Source organism: Chelonoidis abingdonii, chromosome 14, assembly GCF_003597395.2.
Source record: "Chelonoidis abingdonii isolate Lonesome George chromosome 14, CheloAbing_2.0, whole genome shotgun sequence".
NCBI classification, from domain to species: Eukaryota; Metazoa; Chordata; order Testudines; family Testudinidae; genus Chelonoidis; species Chelonoidis abingdonii.
This window is the reverse complement of record NC_133782.1, coordinates 11,749,327-11,767,939: the sequence shown is the minus strand read 5'-3', so window position 1 is coordinate 11,767,939 and position 18,613 is coordinate 11,749,327. Positions and strand designations below refer to the sequence as shown.

Sequence of the window (18,613 nt, the reverse complement as noted above, 5' to 3'; positions counted from 1 at the left end):
AAATCCTCTGCATGTTTCTAGGATCTTGGATGTAGATTAAATGACAGTCCATGCAGATAAAAGAAGGGAAGGATAAAGGACTTCCAGAGACACCAGCTGTATATTCCCCCTTGGAATATGCAACTACTCAGCAAAATGCCAGCAGCAACATCTTCTATATTAGTGCCATGAATTGTCATTTATATAACGTAGGGCCTATCATTCCCAGTCAGCTATCATTTTTAAACTTTAAAAGTATTAAGCAACAGAGTGAACAGAGAAAGGTTTCCAGAAAACCATCTCACTTCCTACTAAAATTATTTTTTTGTTTCCAAGAGCAGAACATCGCTAAACACTTACTTTGGAGCCCTTTTTGTTGAAATCTATGCTCAGATTGTTAGATTTAGGCTTGGTTGTTGTAAGCAATATGGAATGTTTACCAGAATGAAGATAGTTACCCCCATGTACAAATTTTGCACCCAATGTTTTAAACATCTGAACCTTCATTTACTGTTTCACGAGAGCAACAACACAGGAAGCTACGTGAACTTATCACATAGCATTTTCACAGGCACATGTGTCAGTTAGGTCCAGAAAGTCAATGGGAGCTGGCCGCCTTTGAAAGTCTTCCCCAAACTCAGCATATGTTCTGTTTTACAGTAGACAGGAACAATAAAAATATTCCTGAATCAGAAATGAAGGAAAGAAAAAAGTGAGTTGTTTTTCCCCCAACATGAATGGCAAACAATATTACACCAACAGTATGTCTGCTTCCTTAAACATCAAAGTCTTCTCTGGTATTTCAAATGTAATACTAAGGATGTCTTGGCATCCAAATTACTGGAACAAATTGCCTAGGGAGGTTGTGGAATCTCCATCATTGGAGATTTTTAAGAGCAGGTTGGACAAACACCTGCCAGCAATGGTTTAGAGATAATACTTAGTCCTGCCATGAGTGCAGGGGACAGGATTAGATGACCTCTCGAGGTCCCTTCCAGACCTATGAGTCTATGAAAACACAGGCTTTACTAATAATCCTGTTTCTAAATAGGAGCGTGACCTACTGTATCATTATGTCTGATCCCAGAGTGCCCTCTGCTGTGAATTTTAAGAATGATCACCTAATTCTGTATCATGCAATTTCTGTTGTACAACTTTTATTAATAGGATTGAAAAAAAATCTGGAGTTTTTCCTTGAAGTTGAAACACATTTTAAATGTGGGGGGAGGGAAAACTGTTTATAAAGTAAAACTGAGCTGATGTAGTTGCATTCAATTGCATTGGAAATACATCTCTCAGCTGTATAAGCAGCTCTGTTTCTCCATGCATCTGTCCACCCACAGTGTATTTGTAGCGTGGTCACCCCGGGACGGAATGAGTGTGAAAGAGCGTGAGATTGCATCACCATCTTGTGTCTACAGCACAGTAATGCTGCTTTGTTCTCTCACACTGCCTTTTACCCACAGCTTTTTAAAGCACCTTTTAAACATGGATTATTTAAGCCTCACAGAGTCTTGTGAAGTAGGTAAGAATTAATATCCCTGTTTAACAGATGGGATGAGTATGGTAGAGAAAGGTTAAGGGCCTGATGTTTAGAGGGAATGAGCAGGCACAACAGACTCTGAAGTTGCTGAAATGTTCTCGAGTTCAGTGTCTTTGAGAAATCAGACTGTAGGGGTAGGAGCCACAGAAGTGCTAAGGCCCCTAACCCCCAGACTTGGGCATCTAAGTCCCAGTTTTGGGTTCCCTGTGAACCACAAAACTCCCGCCAAACCCTGTAGGCACCTAAAGATGCATGGGGTATGTCACTGCTGCAATAAAAGACCTGGCACAGCCACAGCTGGCCCAGGCTCACAGGGCTTGGGCTGTGGGGCTAGAAAATAGCAGCATAGATGTTCCGGGTTGGGCTGGAGCCCAAGCTCTGAGACCCCACAAAGGGGGAGGGTTTCAGAGCCCGGCCTCCAGCCCAAACGTCTACACAGTTATTTTATAGCCCCATAGCCTGAGTCAGCTGAGCCTCGGTGTCGTAGGTTTTTTTTATCACAGTGTGGACAAACCCTCAGTGCCTACATTTGCAATGTAAAAAGTTACCCAGGCACCTAAGTTTCTGCCTCTGAGCATGCAGACTGCTGCCTCACTTCATGCATCTGGATGACTAAGCCCCAGAGTGATCCACGAATCAGGGAAAGACAGACATTTGGTCACCTAACTTGCGTGCTTTCTGAGGACACCTACCAGATCAACCCCATTCAAAATCCAGAGGAGGAGGTGGGGCTAGCACCACCACCTTGAAACTGCTAGACCAGTGGTTAGAGGACGTGGGAGACCCTGGTTCAACTCCTCCCTCTCTCACCTCCCAGGAGGGTGCTCTAACAGCTGAGCTATGTGATGTTCTGTTGTGGGGCAGGCCAGGGGCTCCCTCCATTGTTCCACTGTGAATAAATAACGAACAAGTCATTGGAGCAGGGGGGCTGAACCCAGGGTAGTTCAGTATTTATCCATAGTGAACAGTCATTGGGCCAGAAAGAGAATGCCTCTGCTGCCTGCAGCGTAGGGTTCCCTAATCCTGGTACAGGGAGCCAAGGCACCCAACTAGGCTTTGTGGATCATGTGTTGTTTCTGTGATTTACTAAAGATTAGGGGGTGATGATGCTTAGAGTTGCAATATCCCAGTCCCTTCATGGATCCCACCCCAAATAACTTGGCAAGGACATGCAGTAAAATCCGTGGCAGAACTAGGTACAAACTCAGGAGTCAACTCAAAGTCCAACACTACAGCCACAATCCCACCCACAGAGGATCTTAGCCCTGCACAAGCATTAGTGTCTTACAGGTGCTCCTGATTCACATGTTGCTTTGAGAGCAATGATCCATTTGGATATGCTAATTTCATCTCTGCATAAAAAACACTTAGGGCTGGTCTACACTACGGGATAAAATCGATTTTAGATACGCAATTTCAGCTACGTGAATAACATAGCTGAAGTCGAATATCTAAAATCGATTTACTCACCTGTCTTCACCGCGCAGGATCGATGTCCGCGGCTCGCCATGTCGATTCCGGAACTCCGTTGGGGTTGGTGGAGTTCCAGAATCAATATAAGCGTGCTCAGGGATCGATATATCTCGTCTAGATTAGACGCGATATATAGATCTCAGAGCAATCGATTTTAACGCACCGATACGGCGCGTAGTCTAGATGTGGCCTTAGATGTGGACTCTGAAATCCACTCACGTGCTATTTAAATTGGAAATTTTTGTGCTTTCCCGTTAGCAAATTAAGAAAATGTTGGTTGGACACAAGGAACTGAGAATGAATTGCTTTGTTCCCATTTATAAAGCGCCCTGGGTATGCATAGAGCCTAGCAAGCAAACAGGCAGTGAGCCAGATTTTCAGAAGTGCTCAGCTCTCACTGACAACTGTGGCTGTTGCCTAATCAGAAGCTGCCAGGTCTGGAGCTCTTTGGTGAGGCTGAACGGCAGATTTTCAATGGGAGCTGCTGGGGGATGAGCGCTTTTGAAAATCTGCCCCTCATTTAGGTGCCTAAATGAGAGCAGAACTCTTGAAGGATCTGGCAGTGGGTCCTTGAAAAATGGGACCCCAAAAAATTAAAGTGGGATTTTCTTAATGCATCCAAGTTGGGTGCCCAGCACCTCTTGAAAGTCAATGGGAGTTGGGTATGTCATTCCCTCAGGTGCTTTTGAAAATCCACCCTCCTCCAGACTAATTGTTTAAAAAGCTGGGGACCCAATAGTCTGCCTAATTTCCATGCACAATTAGCCTGATTGCACCTGCCAGTGACCATAATTAGCCACTCGCCTGCACACCTGATTTACATACAGTCATGGGAATAGAAACCCCCAATGTCTGAATAAAGCAAGCCTTAAGTGACCAGCCAGACATTACACAGAAATTCGTCAGGAAAATGGGGTTAATAACCTAGAAGTCCTAATTCCTAGCCCTCTGATCTACCCACTAGACAACACTGTCACAACCTAGTGCCAACCATCAGAAAATTACCCCAACACAGAGCATTCCAAGGTGAGTTCACAGGCAGGTTGGAGCTCTCGCTACTAAGTGTATTAATTAAATGGCTGAAATGGTTATGTAACAATTTTTCAGCTCCTTATAACCTACAAATTACGAGTGTGTCTGGGAGCTGTGCTGTCAAGCCTTCTGTCATCAAGGCTGCAGCATCACCAACACAAGGGTTCATTTAGTATCTGAACCACACAGATTTCCCCCTCCCCCCAATATTTAACGTGTGGCTTTCTGGGAGAATTATTGACTGTCCCCTGAAAGTGGCCAGCACGAAATAAATTAGCCCACGTGTGTTTAGCACGTGACTGAGACCTCTGTGTCCTGGAATCCAGCTTCTGACTTGGTGAGGGTGACGTGGTGCCAGTTGCTCTCTGCTGCCACTGGAAACGGAACAGTCTGAGTTCGCTTTGCTTCTGGCCCCAGAGACGGGCTAGGCTCACTGCACTTTGTCCCTCATTGTCTGGGTCAGAAGTTTGTGCCCCCCAGCTAAGGAGCAGATCAATGCAGTCACATCGGCCCATGACAGTGGCAGCGTGAAGAGCAGTCCTCCCCAATGGTGTTTTAACATGCAAGTCTGCACCTGCGGAGAAGATAATGCACATTCAGAACCCAATAAGCCAGAAGAGGAGAGTGCACGTCCCTTGGCATGTTCAAAGAAGGTGAAAATTAAATCCTCTTTAAGAAAGCAACTTGAACAAATCGCCCTTATTTAAATTAACAAATATCTACAGGCCAAATGCTCTCTCTGGCTTGGTTCTAAGTAGCATCATGTCTGAGAACTGATATACATCCGTTCTGTGCAGGGCACCAGAGTCTGCCCATGCCTCATGTACGGCACATGAAGAATTATTACTTAACTAGATTTTTTTCTGGAGCTCCTGACGGCTGATCAAACCATTACAAGGATGATAATCAGGAAGGGAACAGCCACTTTTGTCAAGGTTAGGTGTGAGAACCTTGGACTGGAAGAGCATTCCTGGATCCTTTTCCTCACCTCTTAGCAACTCCGTAGCAAGACATGTCAGTGATGATAAAGAAACGTCCTTCCATTTAGGGGATTCAGATGACATGAGTAAACCACTCACGCTGTGTTCTTGTGTTGCATGGGTTCACAGCCTGAATAGATGTAGCTGACGCCATGTTATAAAAACATCAGGGAATGCTCTTCAGTGCCATTTGTTAATACTCTAGATTAAACTGTATTAATATCTTCTTGTCAAGAACCACATTTTCCCAACTGAATCAATGTATCATTTATAAGATTCATGTCAGTAAAATGTGTAAGGCAAAGGTTTAGTGGTAGGCACAAACTCCCACACTCTACTGGACATGTGCAGAATCCTGCACTTAGGATGGAAGAATCCCATGCACTGCTACAGGCTGGGGACCAACTGGCTAAGCAGCAGTTCTGCAGAAAAGGACCTGGAGATTACAGTGGACGAGAAGCTGGATAAGTCAACAGTGTGCCCTTGTTGCCAAGAAGGCTAACGGCATATTGGGCTGCAGTAGTAGGAGCACTGCCAGCAGATCGAGGGAAGTGATTATTCCCCTCTATTCGGCACTGGTGAGGCCACATATGGAATACTGCATCCAGTTTTGGGCCCCCCACTACAGAAAGGATGTGGACAAATTGGAAGGAGTCCAGCGGAAGGCAATGAAAATGATTAGGGGGCTGGGGCACATGACTTATGAGGAAAGGCTGAAGGAACTGGGCTTGTTTGGTCTTCAGAAAAGAAGAGTGAAGGGGGATTTGATAGCAGCCTTCAACTACCTGAAGGGGGGTTCCAAAGAGGATGGAGCTAGGTTGTTCTCAGTAGTGGCAGATGACAGAACAAGAAGCAATAGTCTCAAGTTGCAGTGGGGGAAGTCTAGGTTGGATATTAGGAAAAACTATTTCACTAGGAGGGTGGTGAAGCACTGGAATGGGTTACCTAGGGAGGTGATGGAATCTCCATCTTTAGAGGTTTTTTAAGGCCTGGCTTGACAAAGCCCTGGCTGCGATGATTTAGTTGGGACTGGTGTTGCTTTGAGCAAGGTGTTGGACTAGATGACCTCCTGAGGTCTCTTCCAACTCTAAGCTTCTATTATTCTGTGTAGTTCCTAGCCTGACTTCAGTGGTGGGGTCAAATATTTATTGAGGTTTAAAGCAATAGACTTCAGGATCTGAGCACAGCTGTTAACGACGGAGGTTGCCTCGCCAGAAGCAAAACAGTGATGACGTAATACTTATGCAGTACAGATGGGCGAGTGTAGGGGTTGAATCACAGTGCACACTGGCAGCTGAAGTAAAAAGGCTCATAGTGCTGGCATCCAGCCTGCAAACCCCAGTGAAGCCAATAGAAAGGATCCCATTTTTTTTCCAATGCACTTTGGATCAGACTTCTAGTGACATATAAAGATATAATAAAATACAAAAACAGTATTTGACTGGCCCAGCGTTTGCTCAGCATGGAAACAACCTGAGACGAAAAATCTAGGGTGGGGCTGAGGATGAGGGGTTTGGGGTGCAGGAGGGTGTTTTGGGCTGGGACCGAGGAGTTCAGAGGGCAGAAAGGGGATCAGGGCTGGGGCAGGAGCTTGGGGCGCAGGGCATCAGTGGTGCAGGCTCTGGGTGGCGCTTATCTCAAGCAGCTCCCAGAAGCAGTGACATGTCCCCACTCTAGCTCCTATGTGGAGGCACGGCCAGGTGGCTCTCCAGGTTGCCCTGTCTGCAGGTGTCGCCCCATCAGCAGGCGCTGCCCCTGCAGCTCCCATTGGCCACTGTTCCCAGCCAATGGGAGTTGCAGCGGTGCTTGGGGCGAGGGCAGCATGCGGAGCCTCCAAGCTGTTCCTATGCATAGGAGCCAGAGGGGGGACATGTCACTGCTTCTGGAACTGCATGGAGTGGGGCAAGCCCCCTACCCCACTCCCCGGCTGCAGCACCAGAGTGGGGCAAGCCCCAGACCCTGCCTCCTGGCGGGAGCTCGAGGGCCAAATTAAAAACGTCTGAAGGGCTGGATGCGGCCCCGGGGCCATAGTTTGCCCATCCCTGGATTAGATGGTAGAAAAACAAATCACTTCTTTAATCTCTATAGCAGATTCTCCAAAGAAAACTAGCGGGGAAGAGAAATACCAGATTTTAAGCAAATAAGAATAACTATGTAAAGGTGCTGCAGATTGCAAACTTAACTGGCCCCTGCTGGTCACATGGCTGCTCCAGGCAAAGCATAAAAGGGAGGGGAAGGTGGGTCTAAAGGTAAGGGTAGGTCTCTCCTCCTGGCTGCCAGCAGAGGAAATCTCCGGGGATTATTGCCTAGTGGTTTTCAGTTGGTTTGCTTTTGTGTGTGACCAAGCAGGCCCTGAGGACAGGCCTTCAATGGATAATTCTGGGCGCTTTTCCCTTCCACTTCCCTGGTTGATGAAGCCACCCAAGAGCTGAAAGTGACTACAGGTGCTATGGGAACAAATATGATAAATAACGACAATATTCTGAGGCTGAAGCTGAAGTCAAAAAAATCCAAATTGGAAATGAGATGCCCATTTTTAACCCTGAAGGTCATGAACTATAGGAACAGTTTACCAAGGGCTGGGGTGGATTCTTCCTCCCAACTGAATGCCTTTCAAAAAGTTGACTTGCGCTTGAACTAAATTGGGCATTTGGCTTGATTCAGGAATCACTGGGGAAAATTCTACCCCTGCCTTATGCAGGAAATCAGTCTAGATGATCGTAAGGGCCCCTTAAAAATGAATGAATATTACCATTTTCCAGGAGAAATTCTACAGCTGCAGTGTGGCCTCTGTGGCTGGCAATGTACAGTGCCACGAATGCCCGGTGTGCGATCCATTCCTTTTTCTCTTCTGGTCTCAGTAACTGTGAATTTGGAGTGCTGCATGTGGATCCCTTTGTAACTCCTAAACTCATTAGCTGGCAAAATAAATGAAAACATCACACAAATGCTGACTGATTATTCAATCAATCAATTCCAATATTAAAGGTATGTAGATACCTATAAAGACTCAAACTACATGGTCTTACATTCTAAACTTAAACTGACCCTTGGCTAGGCAGCTGCCTGTGCATTGGAACTTGGGAGGAGGGGGAAGGGGTATGTGTCTCTAGAAGAGACTTTGGGTCTTCAGGTCGATGGAATTATAATTACAGCTGATCAGAAAAGATTCCCCTCCCCCACACCTCCATAGAAAGCTTTAGAGTTTTTGGTGAAAAATCAAAAGCCAAAATATTTCAATTCTGAAATGCTGTCATGGTGCCTCATGGGAGTTGTAGTTTAGGTGCCTCATGCTCCCATTCTTCTCAATAGACTGGATTGCCTGGTCCGATTATATCTCCCATGATGTACCATCGTCATTCCTCTTGGTGAAGGGATGTAACGTATCATGACACTAGGTCATTTAGTTGAAAACCCAATTTTTGGTTGAAAAACAGTTTTAAAACAGGATTTTTTTTTTTTTTTTACCAGCTAAAAGGATAATGCATAAAATAATACACTGCATGTTTCATCTCAGAAGACACCATAGCATTTCTGGCCTACTCCAGTGTTGCCTGCCCAGCCAATACAGGATCAGTAGGAATTTCGGGTGCACAAGGAACATAGAATCAGGCCTTCAAACTGACATATACACTATAACCAATTTCAGTTTACCTAACAGTGAAATACAGCCACCTCTGGCTCAAAACATAGCAGCTACTTACCAGTGCATTGCAACATTATACAACACTGCAGGACAGGAAGTGAAGAACACCTCTGTATTCATGTCAAACAATTGTGGAAATGTAGATGAACATAATGTAATTAGGCAAGTTGGAATTTAGCCAAGACTACAGGGTAAAGAGCCCTCCTAACGTGCCATGGGATATTTCATGACCACAGCTAGTCAGAACCTTGAATTTACAACACGTTACCCTCTAATTCAGACCCTGGTTCAGTACTAATTCCAGAGAGAAGAATGCCATCTTCTGAATCACTGAAGACCATGTGTTCCACAGGGATTACCATCTCAGAACTGACCCAGCCAAAGCCTACTTAGCTAGTCAAAGATCACAACTCAAGAGTGTGTGGCTGCAGACCAATGGAACTCCCAGGACCTGTGGAGAAGATGCAGATTTTGCTACAGTAGTCCCTCCCTTCCATTGATTTTGGAAGCTTCATGAGCTTTGAAGGAGTCCTTAGCCTATGGTCCTTACTCAGGAGTCAGTGGATAAAGGACCACGTGAGGTGGGTTATATTCAAAGCTCTGCCATTGACTCACATGACTTTGGGCAACTCACATATCCTGTGTGCCTCAGTTTCCCTAGCTATAACTGTGATACTAAAGATTTATTCACCTTTTTAAAGCACTTGGAGACATATGGATGAAAAGTGCTAGGTAATTACCAAGTATTATTGTTATTGCTAGGCACAGGAAACGCAAGGTGATAAAAAGAATCAGAAGAGAAGAGAGATTTAAAATAGTGGCAATTGGCAATGAGGGTAATAAAGACTTTCCCATGTGGTAGAATACTGATCAAACAGTAGTATGACTGTGGGCAGGAAAAAGAATTGGGAAATACCACTACCAAAAATAAAACCAAATTGTAGTGGCGACAAAAGGAAGTCCACTACAACTAAGGCCATAGCTTAACAAAACAAACGGGCTGGCTACTAAAGTGAACCAACTGCATCAAAGATCTTCTCCCCTCCTTCCCAAAGCTGTTCATCCTCTTCAGATTCCAGGTTGTCCATAAACTTCCCTCAAAAATGGACAGACACATTGAAGTCCCGGAGTATTCCTGTGGTCAACCTTTCATTGGGTTTTACCACTAGCAGGTGCTCAAGATCACCCCATTGGTTTTTGATGTAGAACCCCATATATAGCCACCCCACTATTTGCTGCTTTCTGAAGATATTCATCTAGTACATGAATCTTTTAACAATCTCCCTTTTAGAGTGTTTGCACAAAGCAGACCTATCGTTTACAAAAGCAATGGAATCAACCTGGGTAATATTTCCTTCAGCAGCAGCTGCCACGAGAAGCCCCCAGCCATCTTGTTGCCAGATGCGTATAGTAATTGTTCCGCCAGGGACAATATCATTGTACTTAAACGTAGACTCATCTGGCAGATCTACTGGAGGGGAATGAAAAACAAGAAGTCAAGATAGCATTTGCAAAGAACTGGGTTATTAAAAGAGAAATGAATATGCATATCAACTGAAGAGATTCCCTCGCTACGAGACCGTTTGAAAATCTCTTGGTTTTTCTCTAGTAAACAGAACTTTGATCTGGCTTTGCTGTCGGCTCATTTATTGTTTGAGAAATAAGTTGCAAAAGCACCCAGATGCACCACCAGGATCAAAGCCCTATTGTGCTAGTGCTGTGCAAATACAAACGTAAACACAGGCTGCTTGCCTGGAAAAGTTTATAATCTAAAGCCCTGATTCTGCAAAAAGCTCCACCTGAGTAGACCCATTTTAACACAGAGCTCATTGAAGGATCAGGGCCTAAGATGACACATAACATATGAAAGGTGAAACGGTGGGGGGAGGGTAAGAGGTAAAGAGGGATACAGTCAAAATATATACAGAGTATGTGTGTGTCGCAAACAACTGTTTGTTTTTTATTCTAAAAACAAAGGGGTTGGGGGGAGAAGGAGCTGTTTGTTTTGAAATGAGTGTTAAGGTATAAGTGGGTTTTGAGGAGGGGATCCCTGACGAACATTATATAAACTCTCCAAAAATATGAAGTTTGGCAGCAAAAGTAACTCTGGACAGTTATCACTGGGTTCTAAAGAGCAGCAGGGAAACTGACCAGAAATCTTGTTAGTTTCACAGTGCTGCAGCTTGACAAAGCTCTGAGCTGCCTTTCTGCAGACTCAAGAAGAGGGCCCTGCTCCAGTTTGCACTCTGTTCACACTGGAAGAGTTTCACCAAAGCCTTAAGCACTAGGCAATTAAAAAAATAGTGAAAGGTTAAATTCTGCCAAAATTGAAAGGTCAGCCCTGGTATCCATTGGGAAAAGCTCCCAAGCAGCTATGGGTGAGTGGGGTTGCCAAGCCCTGCAGTGCATCCCAGGGCTGGAGGAGAGAATGCTAAGGGTTGAAGCAAGAGATGGGTTCCAGGAATGGAGCAGGAAAAAGAAAAAAAGGTCTTGGATCTTCATCTAGGTACTAATGTCACTGGAATTGACAGGGGTGGCCCCTGACCTTAAAGCAGGTATTGGTGACACCAGATGAGGCAAGGAACCCAGACTGAAGACCCCCAGGATGTTAGAAGTCCCCACCTTCATCCAGGTACTGGAGACGTTGGAAATGCAGAGGGATACCAGTTAGCAGCTCCAGATGGTGCTTCAGCTTCAACACAGTCAAGTCACTGTAGCACCCGGCTAATGGGAAAGTCTCACTAGTTTCAGCCAGATAGATTGTGATGCTGAAGAGCCGGTGGGGCAAGCTGCTGCTCGGGACCACTTTGTGATTCTTTCCCTGCTTGGAGCAGGGGTTGAACCAAAACATAGGACCACCTAAGGGTTGGGGTTGGACCTGGTGGCGGTCACTCCCTCTTCCTGCCATTAGGCCGTTGCTATTAAACACCCTCCAGGTGACGTTACCTGGGCAGTATTAGCATATCATAGTACATCTGGGCAGCATGAAGGATGTGGCTTAGATGTACATCATACACGAAACATAATAGCTAGCTAGGCAGCTTAAGTATGATGTCGTGTTGCAATCACAGTGGCATGGGTGTGTCATCATAGCTCCTCTGAACTTATGTACCATCAGGGCACATGCAGTGTGATTAAAGGGTACTCAGTCTCACCCCCGCAACTTTCACCAACAGTGACAAGAACTTTTAGTTGGCTAGAGGGCAGCCAGGGAAAGGGAGAGGGAGCAAGCCTGCTGGGAGCAGTAACTCAGCCAATTCTTTTTCTTCTTTCTGTACTAAGATGCTCACTGGGGAGCAGAGTGAAGGCTGCATCTAAGGGTATGTCTACACTGGCAAGTTTCTGCAACACAAGTCATACCACTTTTATTAAAAAGCTGGAATTAAACCGCTGTTGCATGTCCACACTGTGCTCCTTGTGATGCTGGAGTGCATCCACATTAGCAGCTTTTGCAATGGCAAAGACAGCAGTGTATTGTGGTAGCTATCCCACTGTGCAACTCACCGCAGGGTGCTTTGGGAAGGGTTTGCAATGCCGCATCTGGCAGGCACAGCATCATATGATGAGGGGGGAGGGATAGCTCAGTGGTTTGAGCATTGGCCTGCTAAACCCAGGGTGAGTTCAATCCCTGAGGAGGCCATTTAGGGATCTGGGGCAAAAATTTGTCTGGGGATTGGTCCTGCTTTGAGCAGGGGTTTGGACTAGATGACCTCCTGAGGTCCCTTCCAACCCTGATAATCTATGATTCTATACAGGTTTCCCAATTCTCCTGGCCCGTGGGCGTCCTACAACATTGCCAGCTGCTTTTCAACTGAAGTGGGGTGGAGGGAAAGTGTGAGACAGGGAGCGTGTGTGTGCGTATGGAGGGGGGAGAGAGACTGTTTTGGGGGACAGAGAGTGTGTCAGCATGTTCAGACAGCAGCAGGAAGCAATCACTGCTGAGGCAGGGGGAACCCCACCTCCCTCGCTGGGCTCTCTGCACAGCAGCCTCTTTCCCACACACACACACACACACACACACACACACACAGTGTTCAACAGCAGAAGCATTCCATATTAATGGTTTGCTTTGTGTCCCGGGGCAGATCATGCTTTGAAAGGGGAGGTGTGCATGTCTCCAGGGAAGCCAAGTTCAAAACAAAGAGCAGAGTGGTCACTTGAGGCATTATGGGACAGCTCCGGAGGCCAATTACAGCACAGAAAGCAATCAAGTGTCTACACTGGGAATAGAGCACTGGAGCCTCTGCAGAAATACCCTTACGACTGACTCTCGTCAAGGTGATTTTTTTGCAGCGCTGCAGCTGAGGAGTTTCTGTGCACAAAGTGGCTTGGCAGTGCGTACACCTCTGCAGTTTGAGCGCAAAAAGCTGCTTTACAGCACGGAAAGTTGCCAGTGTAGACAAGCCCTAAGTCTCTGCTCTGCAGGACTGGGGTCCTTCCCTTCTTCCTGCTCGAAGGGGAACAAAGGCCAGAGCCTCAAAGGGCAGCAGTTGAGACAGCTGGGGAGGAGGCACAGCCACCAGCCTGCTCACCTGCAGCAGCTTTGTTTCCTACTTCCCAGAAGCCAGGTGGAGGCGACAGGTAGAGATTTTTCATTTATGATAATGTGGAGGAGTCTGACGGAGGAGGGGGAAGAAGAGTTGCTCTTTGGTAAAGGCAGGAGTGGGGAATAGACACAGGGGGACCTTGAGGCTGGGCATAGGAGCACATTAGGTGAGGAACCCAAAAGAGGGGAAAAAGGGAAGAGCTGGGGAAGGAGTGCAGGAGAGCACATTGAGAAGGGGAGACAGGTACAGAGGAGATTGGGGCAGGAGAGGTAAGTAACAGCTGGGGAGAAGCATGGGAGACCTTCACAATTCATTTATGGGAAGGCACAGGGATCTAGGGGAGGTGAAAAAGAAGAGGATGAAAGACTCTGAGAGGCAGAGAGCAGCACAGAGATGGGTGAAAATTAATAACCAGCATTCCCCTTGTGATGGGGTGTCCACCCCCAAAAGCCCTGGAAGGGTTAAGGTGGCTAGCTGGGCCAATTAACTCCCCAGGCTGCACCTGGAGGAGGAGCCAGGCAGCAGGATGAGGCTCAGGTGGAGTGAAACAAGAAGGGCCTGAATCAAACCCAATAGCTGAGAGCAGCTGGGGAATAGTCTGCAGTCACTCACTGGAAGGAGGGAGGTGTGTTTGGGACTACAGAGGCAAGTAGCCTACAGTAACTCCCTGGAAGGAGGCCGTTCGGGCAGGCACACGGGGGGGGGGGGGGAAGGGAGAGAGAGAAAGATAGGGAAGGACTCAGGGAAAGGTAGGAAGGTCCAGGAGAGAACAGACCTTGGCTGCTCATTAGAGGGTCCCTGAGCTGGAACCCAGAGTAGAGGGCAGGCCCAGGTTCCCCTGCTAGCCACGGAGGAAGTGGCACCATGGGGAAATGAATGGGAAGACTGCCTGAGACTGGCACTGAGGAAAAACTTTGATACCCCGGAAGAGGGAAACACACATAGTGACCTGGCCAGAAGACCAAAGTCACGAAGACGAAGCTGCAGTTCCTGGAGCAAGAGGGGCTGCAAGGTGAGACAAGAAGCTGGGTGGAGAGACCACCAGAGGAGGGGGCAGCACCTGGAAGGAGCTAAATCCCAGATGGGCCAGGAGGAGGTGCCCCTAGCAGTGAATGGCCCCTGTGACATTCTCTTTCCTCCCCCACTCCCTATGTCTCCTATATGGAAAACTTAGCACTGATGCAACATTAAGAAATCAAGAAAAGTGAGGAAATTCTATTATTAAGGCTCCTACAGCAATATTAACTCTGCCACATTGCACGTATGCAACTAGGGTATTTTATATTCGTTTTCCTTGTTAATCTATAGCTGTTCGTGGTTTATTTTTAACCACATAATTATCACTTTATTATCATTAGTACTGAACTTGTATTTTAAGCAGATGAAGAAAACAAGTTGCATATGCTAGTTATAACATGAGTCAATTACCACAAAGCCATTTCATAAAACAGTCATGAGATTTATTGAGATAAATACAATAGAAAGGTACATAGATTCTATATTCTGGCAAATCAGTGGCACTTCCAGAGTGTCTCCACTTATTTGGACTCTAAACAACACTGTTTATAGATGACAGCTGCCACTAGGGCAGAATCCTGTTAGTTGCCAACTGTGTATCCTATATAGCGGATACAGTGAGTCTGAATTCTAAGCAACATGACTAACATGCTTTGGATTACAAGTGCCTGATAATTTTCTACAGCATCCAAGCAATATTGCACCACTAATGTTATTCTCATGTCCCTTAGCCAAACATGTTTTAGAGTGATATTCTTGCTGCTTTTGGAAAAGTGGACTGACTATCTCACTTTGCTCTATTTGGCTTTTAAATACAGTTTTTGCATAATTTAAACAGCCCAGAGAATTGCATGTGAATACACAGTTTTAATCTTCATTGCAACGATTTGTCTAGTGTGAGTGGTAAAGTGCAGTCTCTAGTCGTGCTGAAGTCATATTTCCAGTATAAAATGAAAACAAAATGCACACCTTGGAAAAAGTGAGCCAGTTTACTAGAACTGCACGTTGTCTGAAGTTAAAGGAAGATTGATGTTGTCCCCTCTAGTGCATGCAACTATAGAGTTTTAACAAATTTTTAAAAGCTCTACTAAAAAACCTCCCAAAATCACATCATTTAAAATGGACGTGAATTTCTGGAGTTAGAAAGGTGCCAAAAAAAATTTAACACAAATTTTTGTTTTGGATGTTTAGTGACCTTAGTTGGTGGCTTACGAGTGATTCTAAGAATACCATCATGAAAAACTATCCCAACTTTCACAAACATACAGAAGTTTGTATTTTCCAGTAAGTTACTGCAGGACAAGGTAACTTTTTAAGACGATTATGAAAGCAGAAAGCTGGGTTGTATTAATGTTCAAAGTAACCACTTTATATACAGTACATTTAAAACATATCTATGTACATTAAAAACGTTATGATCAGTGCTGAGAAATTTAACGACTTGTTAATAGTCAACAAAAATAAAACCTGGTCAGAACAATCTTAGAAAATTTGAACTGTTTAAAAAATATTAGTATAATGTTAGCATTAGAAAAAGATATTAAAACTACAAAAAAACTAACTTGCATTTTTTTTTTTTGCTGAGAAATTGCAGTCATAAAAAATTGGTTTGCATTGAAGAGGCATTTGTTTTAAATTATATTAAAAAATTAAGGGTAGAAGTTGTGGAATTTACAGATCTTAAACTGTTTTCTGAAATAGCAATAATATATTTCTGCCTATAGTTTCTAAAAGCATCTTATGGTCTTGCAAGCAAACAATTTATTACAAATACTATACACTGTAATGCAAAACTAGTTTGGTAAATATTTACACAAAATTAAACACTCAAAAAAAAAAAACAACTCACAAATCAGGCTGGGAAAGCTACTTCCTATGAGGTTGACAATCCAGTTTTAAGAAACTAATATTTTTAACTTCCAGACAATATAAGTAATTAATATAACAACAATGAAACAAAGTGAAAGGAACTATTCTTTCACCGGTCTGTTTACACATCAGGCAAATGTTGAACACAATAATTTACTTGCCATTAAATGAGATCCATTTTCCCATAATGCAGTATATATACTGCAAGGCTGTGGTTCTGATTCAAAGCCCATTGTCTTCAATAGGTTTTGGACCAGATCCTATGTTAGTTCAAGTCTTCATATAGAGGGGAAGGCAGACCTGAAACAAGCAGAGCCCAAAAAAGATAATCAGTTCTTTAGCTTAAGTGACTATTCTGCAAAACTGCCAGGTTTAGTGAAGAGGATTTCACCCTATTTTTCTCTACGGAAGTTCCTGTTCAGATATGAGAAGAATCCAATATCCTGTCAAGTTAATGTAATCTCGGTTTTCCCCATTTCATTTTTCATTTACATCCAATCCAAAAGAATCATGACAACAGCTACAATACTACAAACCGAATTTGCAAAGTCAAATAGGTCAACTTTTGTACTCTGGAAATCTGAACTATATGGAAATGTACAGAGACCACAACATAAGAACCTTTCTCCGTCATTACAATACAGAGAGACAGATTCCCAGGGATCTGTGTTTTTCAAGTCACAGGTGTTTGCGTGTATGTGATGCACTCCCATACACATGCATCCCTACTTACACACTTTGCAGAGCATTTATAGAGGTTAACTTCCTATTGCGGAGACTTCATGTAATCTGTGACGTTGCAGTTCCTTGAATGAAATGAACTTTGCTAAGGCAGAATTAGCAATTTCCAGTTGAGGAGTTAACAGTCTATATATATTACACACCTATTAGTACTAACAGTGACAAAAGGAGACCAAGGATTGACGACAGAAAGTGAGTAAAAACGTTAATAATAATAATAATAATACAGTTTAAAAAAGACAAAGTAACAAAAACTGCCCCAATATACAGAGAAAGTCAAGCCCTGATTTTAAAAACATCACATGTATGTTAAAAGTAGAAGTAAGCCATGCTTTAGTTCCAACAAGCCACCTGTGTTGTATAACGTAAAATGGCTTATATGATTCTCACTGGTGTGGGATTAAATTTTTTTAAATTCTTTTGCCAAGTTTCAGGAGCTATTCACATATATACATTTTTTCAGGTAAATAATAAAATGCAATATTATAAACAAAAAAAAAATATAAAAACCACAATAAAATGGGGGAAAGCAGCTACACTTAAGCTTACTAACTTCAGCTTAGAGAGGTTTCTAGCAAACAGCTTTATTACTGGATTTTTTTAAAATACAGTATTTAAAACTATATTACTGTAATGGATGATACTGAAATGCTGTATGTGTGCAACTTCGTAAGAGGGTATTTACAATACTGGACCTTTTGTAGAGATGAGTTACAATCCATGTTTACAAGGAAAAGAACAAAAGTATGAATGTAGTCATCCCATCTGAAGCACAGCTGTAGATATAAAAATAGTCACTGAATGAAGATAATGGCATTTTCAACAAGCCCTTTTCTCTCAGACCAGGGAGGCAATAAATTGCTTGGTTCCATGTTCCTCCAAGAACATGAAGTGTGTTATCATTTTGATGTTCGAGGTTTGTAGTAGATGAACAGTTTAGTTTTGTTTTTCAAGGGAAGTCGTGTCCATATTGTTCAGTTTTGGTTTTACATTGGCAAAAAAAGACACATCTTGGTCTCTGTCAGACTGTAAAGCTAGAACAGTCTCTTCCACAGCTTCTAGATGAGGATTGCCAACACTTTTAAAATAAGCTAGAACAAGTACGGGGAGAGAGAGGAAGGGGGGAAAACAGTTTTATTCAAAGCTGTGCTGTACTGTACAGGCACATCACAAAATTATTCTTACCCTTTGCCAGAAGAGAGAGAATGAAATTTTGCTTTTTTTTTTTTTAAAGTTTGTTTATTAATTTAAAGTTACAGATCACACAAAAGACATGGTGAGATGAGTGTTAGCATCTTCCTTCATCCGGAGAAGTGTGTCTAACTTCAAGGCTAGCTCCCTGGGGAAGCTAAAGCAAGCCCACGGAAGCTGAGAAAGAAGGCTGTGTTTTTCCTTTCTTAATTTCTTTCACTTAGGGCTTGGCAAAGGGAGAGCTCTGTGCTGAATACTCAATATTTCTATAAGTGGTTCTTTGCTTTTGCTGGCCCCCAAGTGGAAATGTACCAGAAAGAAAGGAAAATTGGCAGGTCGCCATGTTCATTTTTTCTTAAAGTACTATCAAAATACTCCCATTGACATAACTGATTCCAGTGAGGAGTGGGGAAGGGAGACTCCCTTTATAAAAAGAGACAATTGGAGGTGGCCTGGATGTTTTGAGAAACACTAATACAGAAATATGCCTATGAGTGGAAGAGTGACCATATTTGCAAACAAGGCTGTTATACTATTCATTCTCTAGAACTGAGAAATAGTTGATGAATATAGCAAACTGAGTTTGCGCAGAACC

The 18,613-nt window shown here is 43.9% G+C and overlaps 2 protein-coding genes across 8 annotated transcripts in view; both read right to left on the bottom strand.

Moving 5' to 3' along the window:
• Nucleotides 1-4,129: 4,129 nt before the first annotated feature.
• ANKRD60 (ankyrin repeat domain 60) lies at nucleotides 4,130-11,561 on the bottom strand. Its single transcript, XM_032782540.2, has 4 exons — nucleotides 11,276-11,561; nucleotides 9,994-10,124; nucleotides 7,760-7,925; nucleotides 4,130-4,601 (listed from the first exon to the last, which is right to left on the bottom strand). The coding sequence occupies exons 1-4, from the start codon at nucleotides 11,559-11,561 to the stop codon at nucleotides 4,177-4,179; spliced, it is 1,008 nt and encodes a 335-aa protein (XP_032638431.1). The 3' UTR covers nucleotides 4,130-4,176.
• Nucleotides 11,562-14,638: 3,077 nt separating this feature from the next.
• LOC116826091 (serine/threonine-protein phosphatase 4 regulatory subunit 1-like) overlaps nucleotides 14,639-18,613 on the bottom strand; it is a 44,412-nt gene continuing 40,437 nt past the window's right edge. For all 7 annotated transcript variants that reach the window (XM_032782594.2, XM_032782595.2, XM_075072235.1 and 4 more), the window contains one exon: nucleotides 14,639-17,918. In XM_032782594.2, coding sequence (XP_032638485.1) covers nucleotides 17,764-17,918 — 155 coding nt within the window. In that variant the 3' untranslated portion in view covers nucleotides 14,639-17,763. The remainder of the gene's footprint in view (nucleotides 17,919-18,613) is intronic.

What these genes read in the sequence shown, in the direction of transcription:
- ANKRD60 (XM_032782540.2), bottom strand. Translation starts at nt 11,561, where the DNA reads ATGGCAGGAAGAGGGAGTGACCGCCACCAGGTCCAACCCCAACCCTTA. An exon ending in TCTCCAGTACCTGGATGAAG is followed by an intron (nt 10,125 to 11,275) that starts GTGGGGACTTCT and finishes ATTCCCCTCCAG; the next exon opens with TAGATCTGCCAGATGAGTCT. An exon ending in AGAATTTCTCCTGGAAAATG is followed by an intron (nt 4,602 to 7,759) that starts GTAATATTCATT and finishes TCTTCTCCGCAG; the next exon opens with GTGCAGACTTGCATGTTAAA.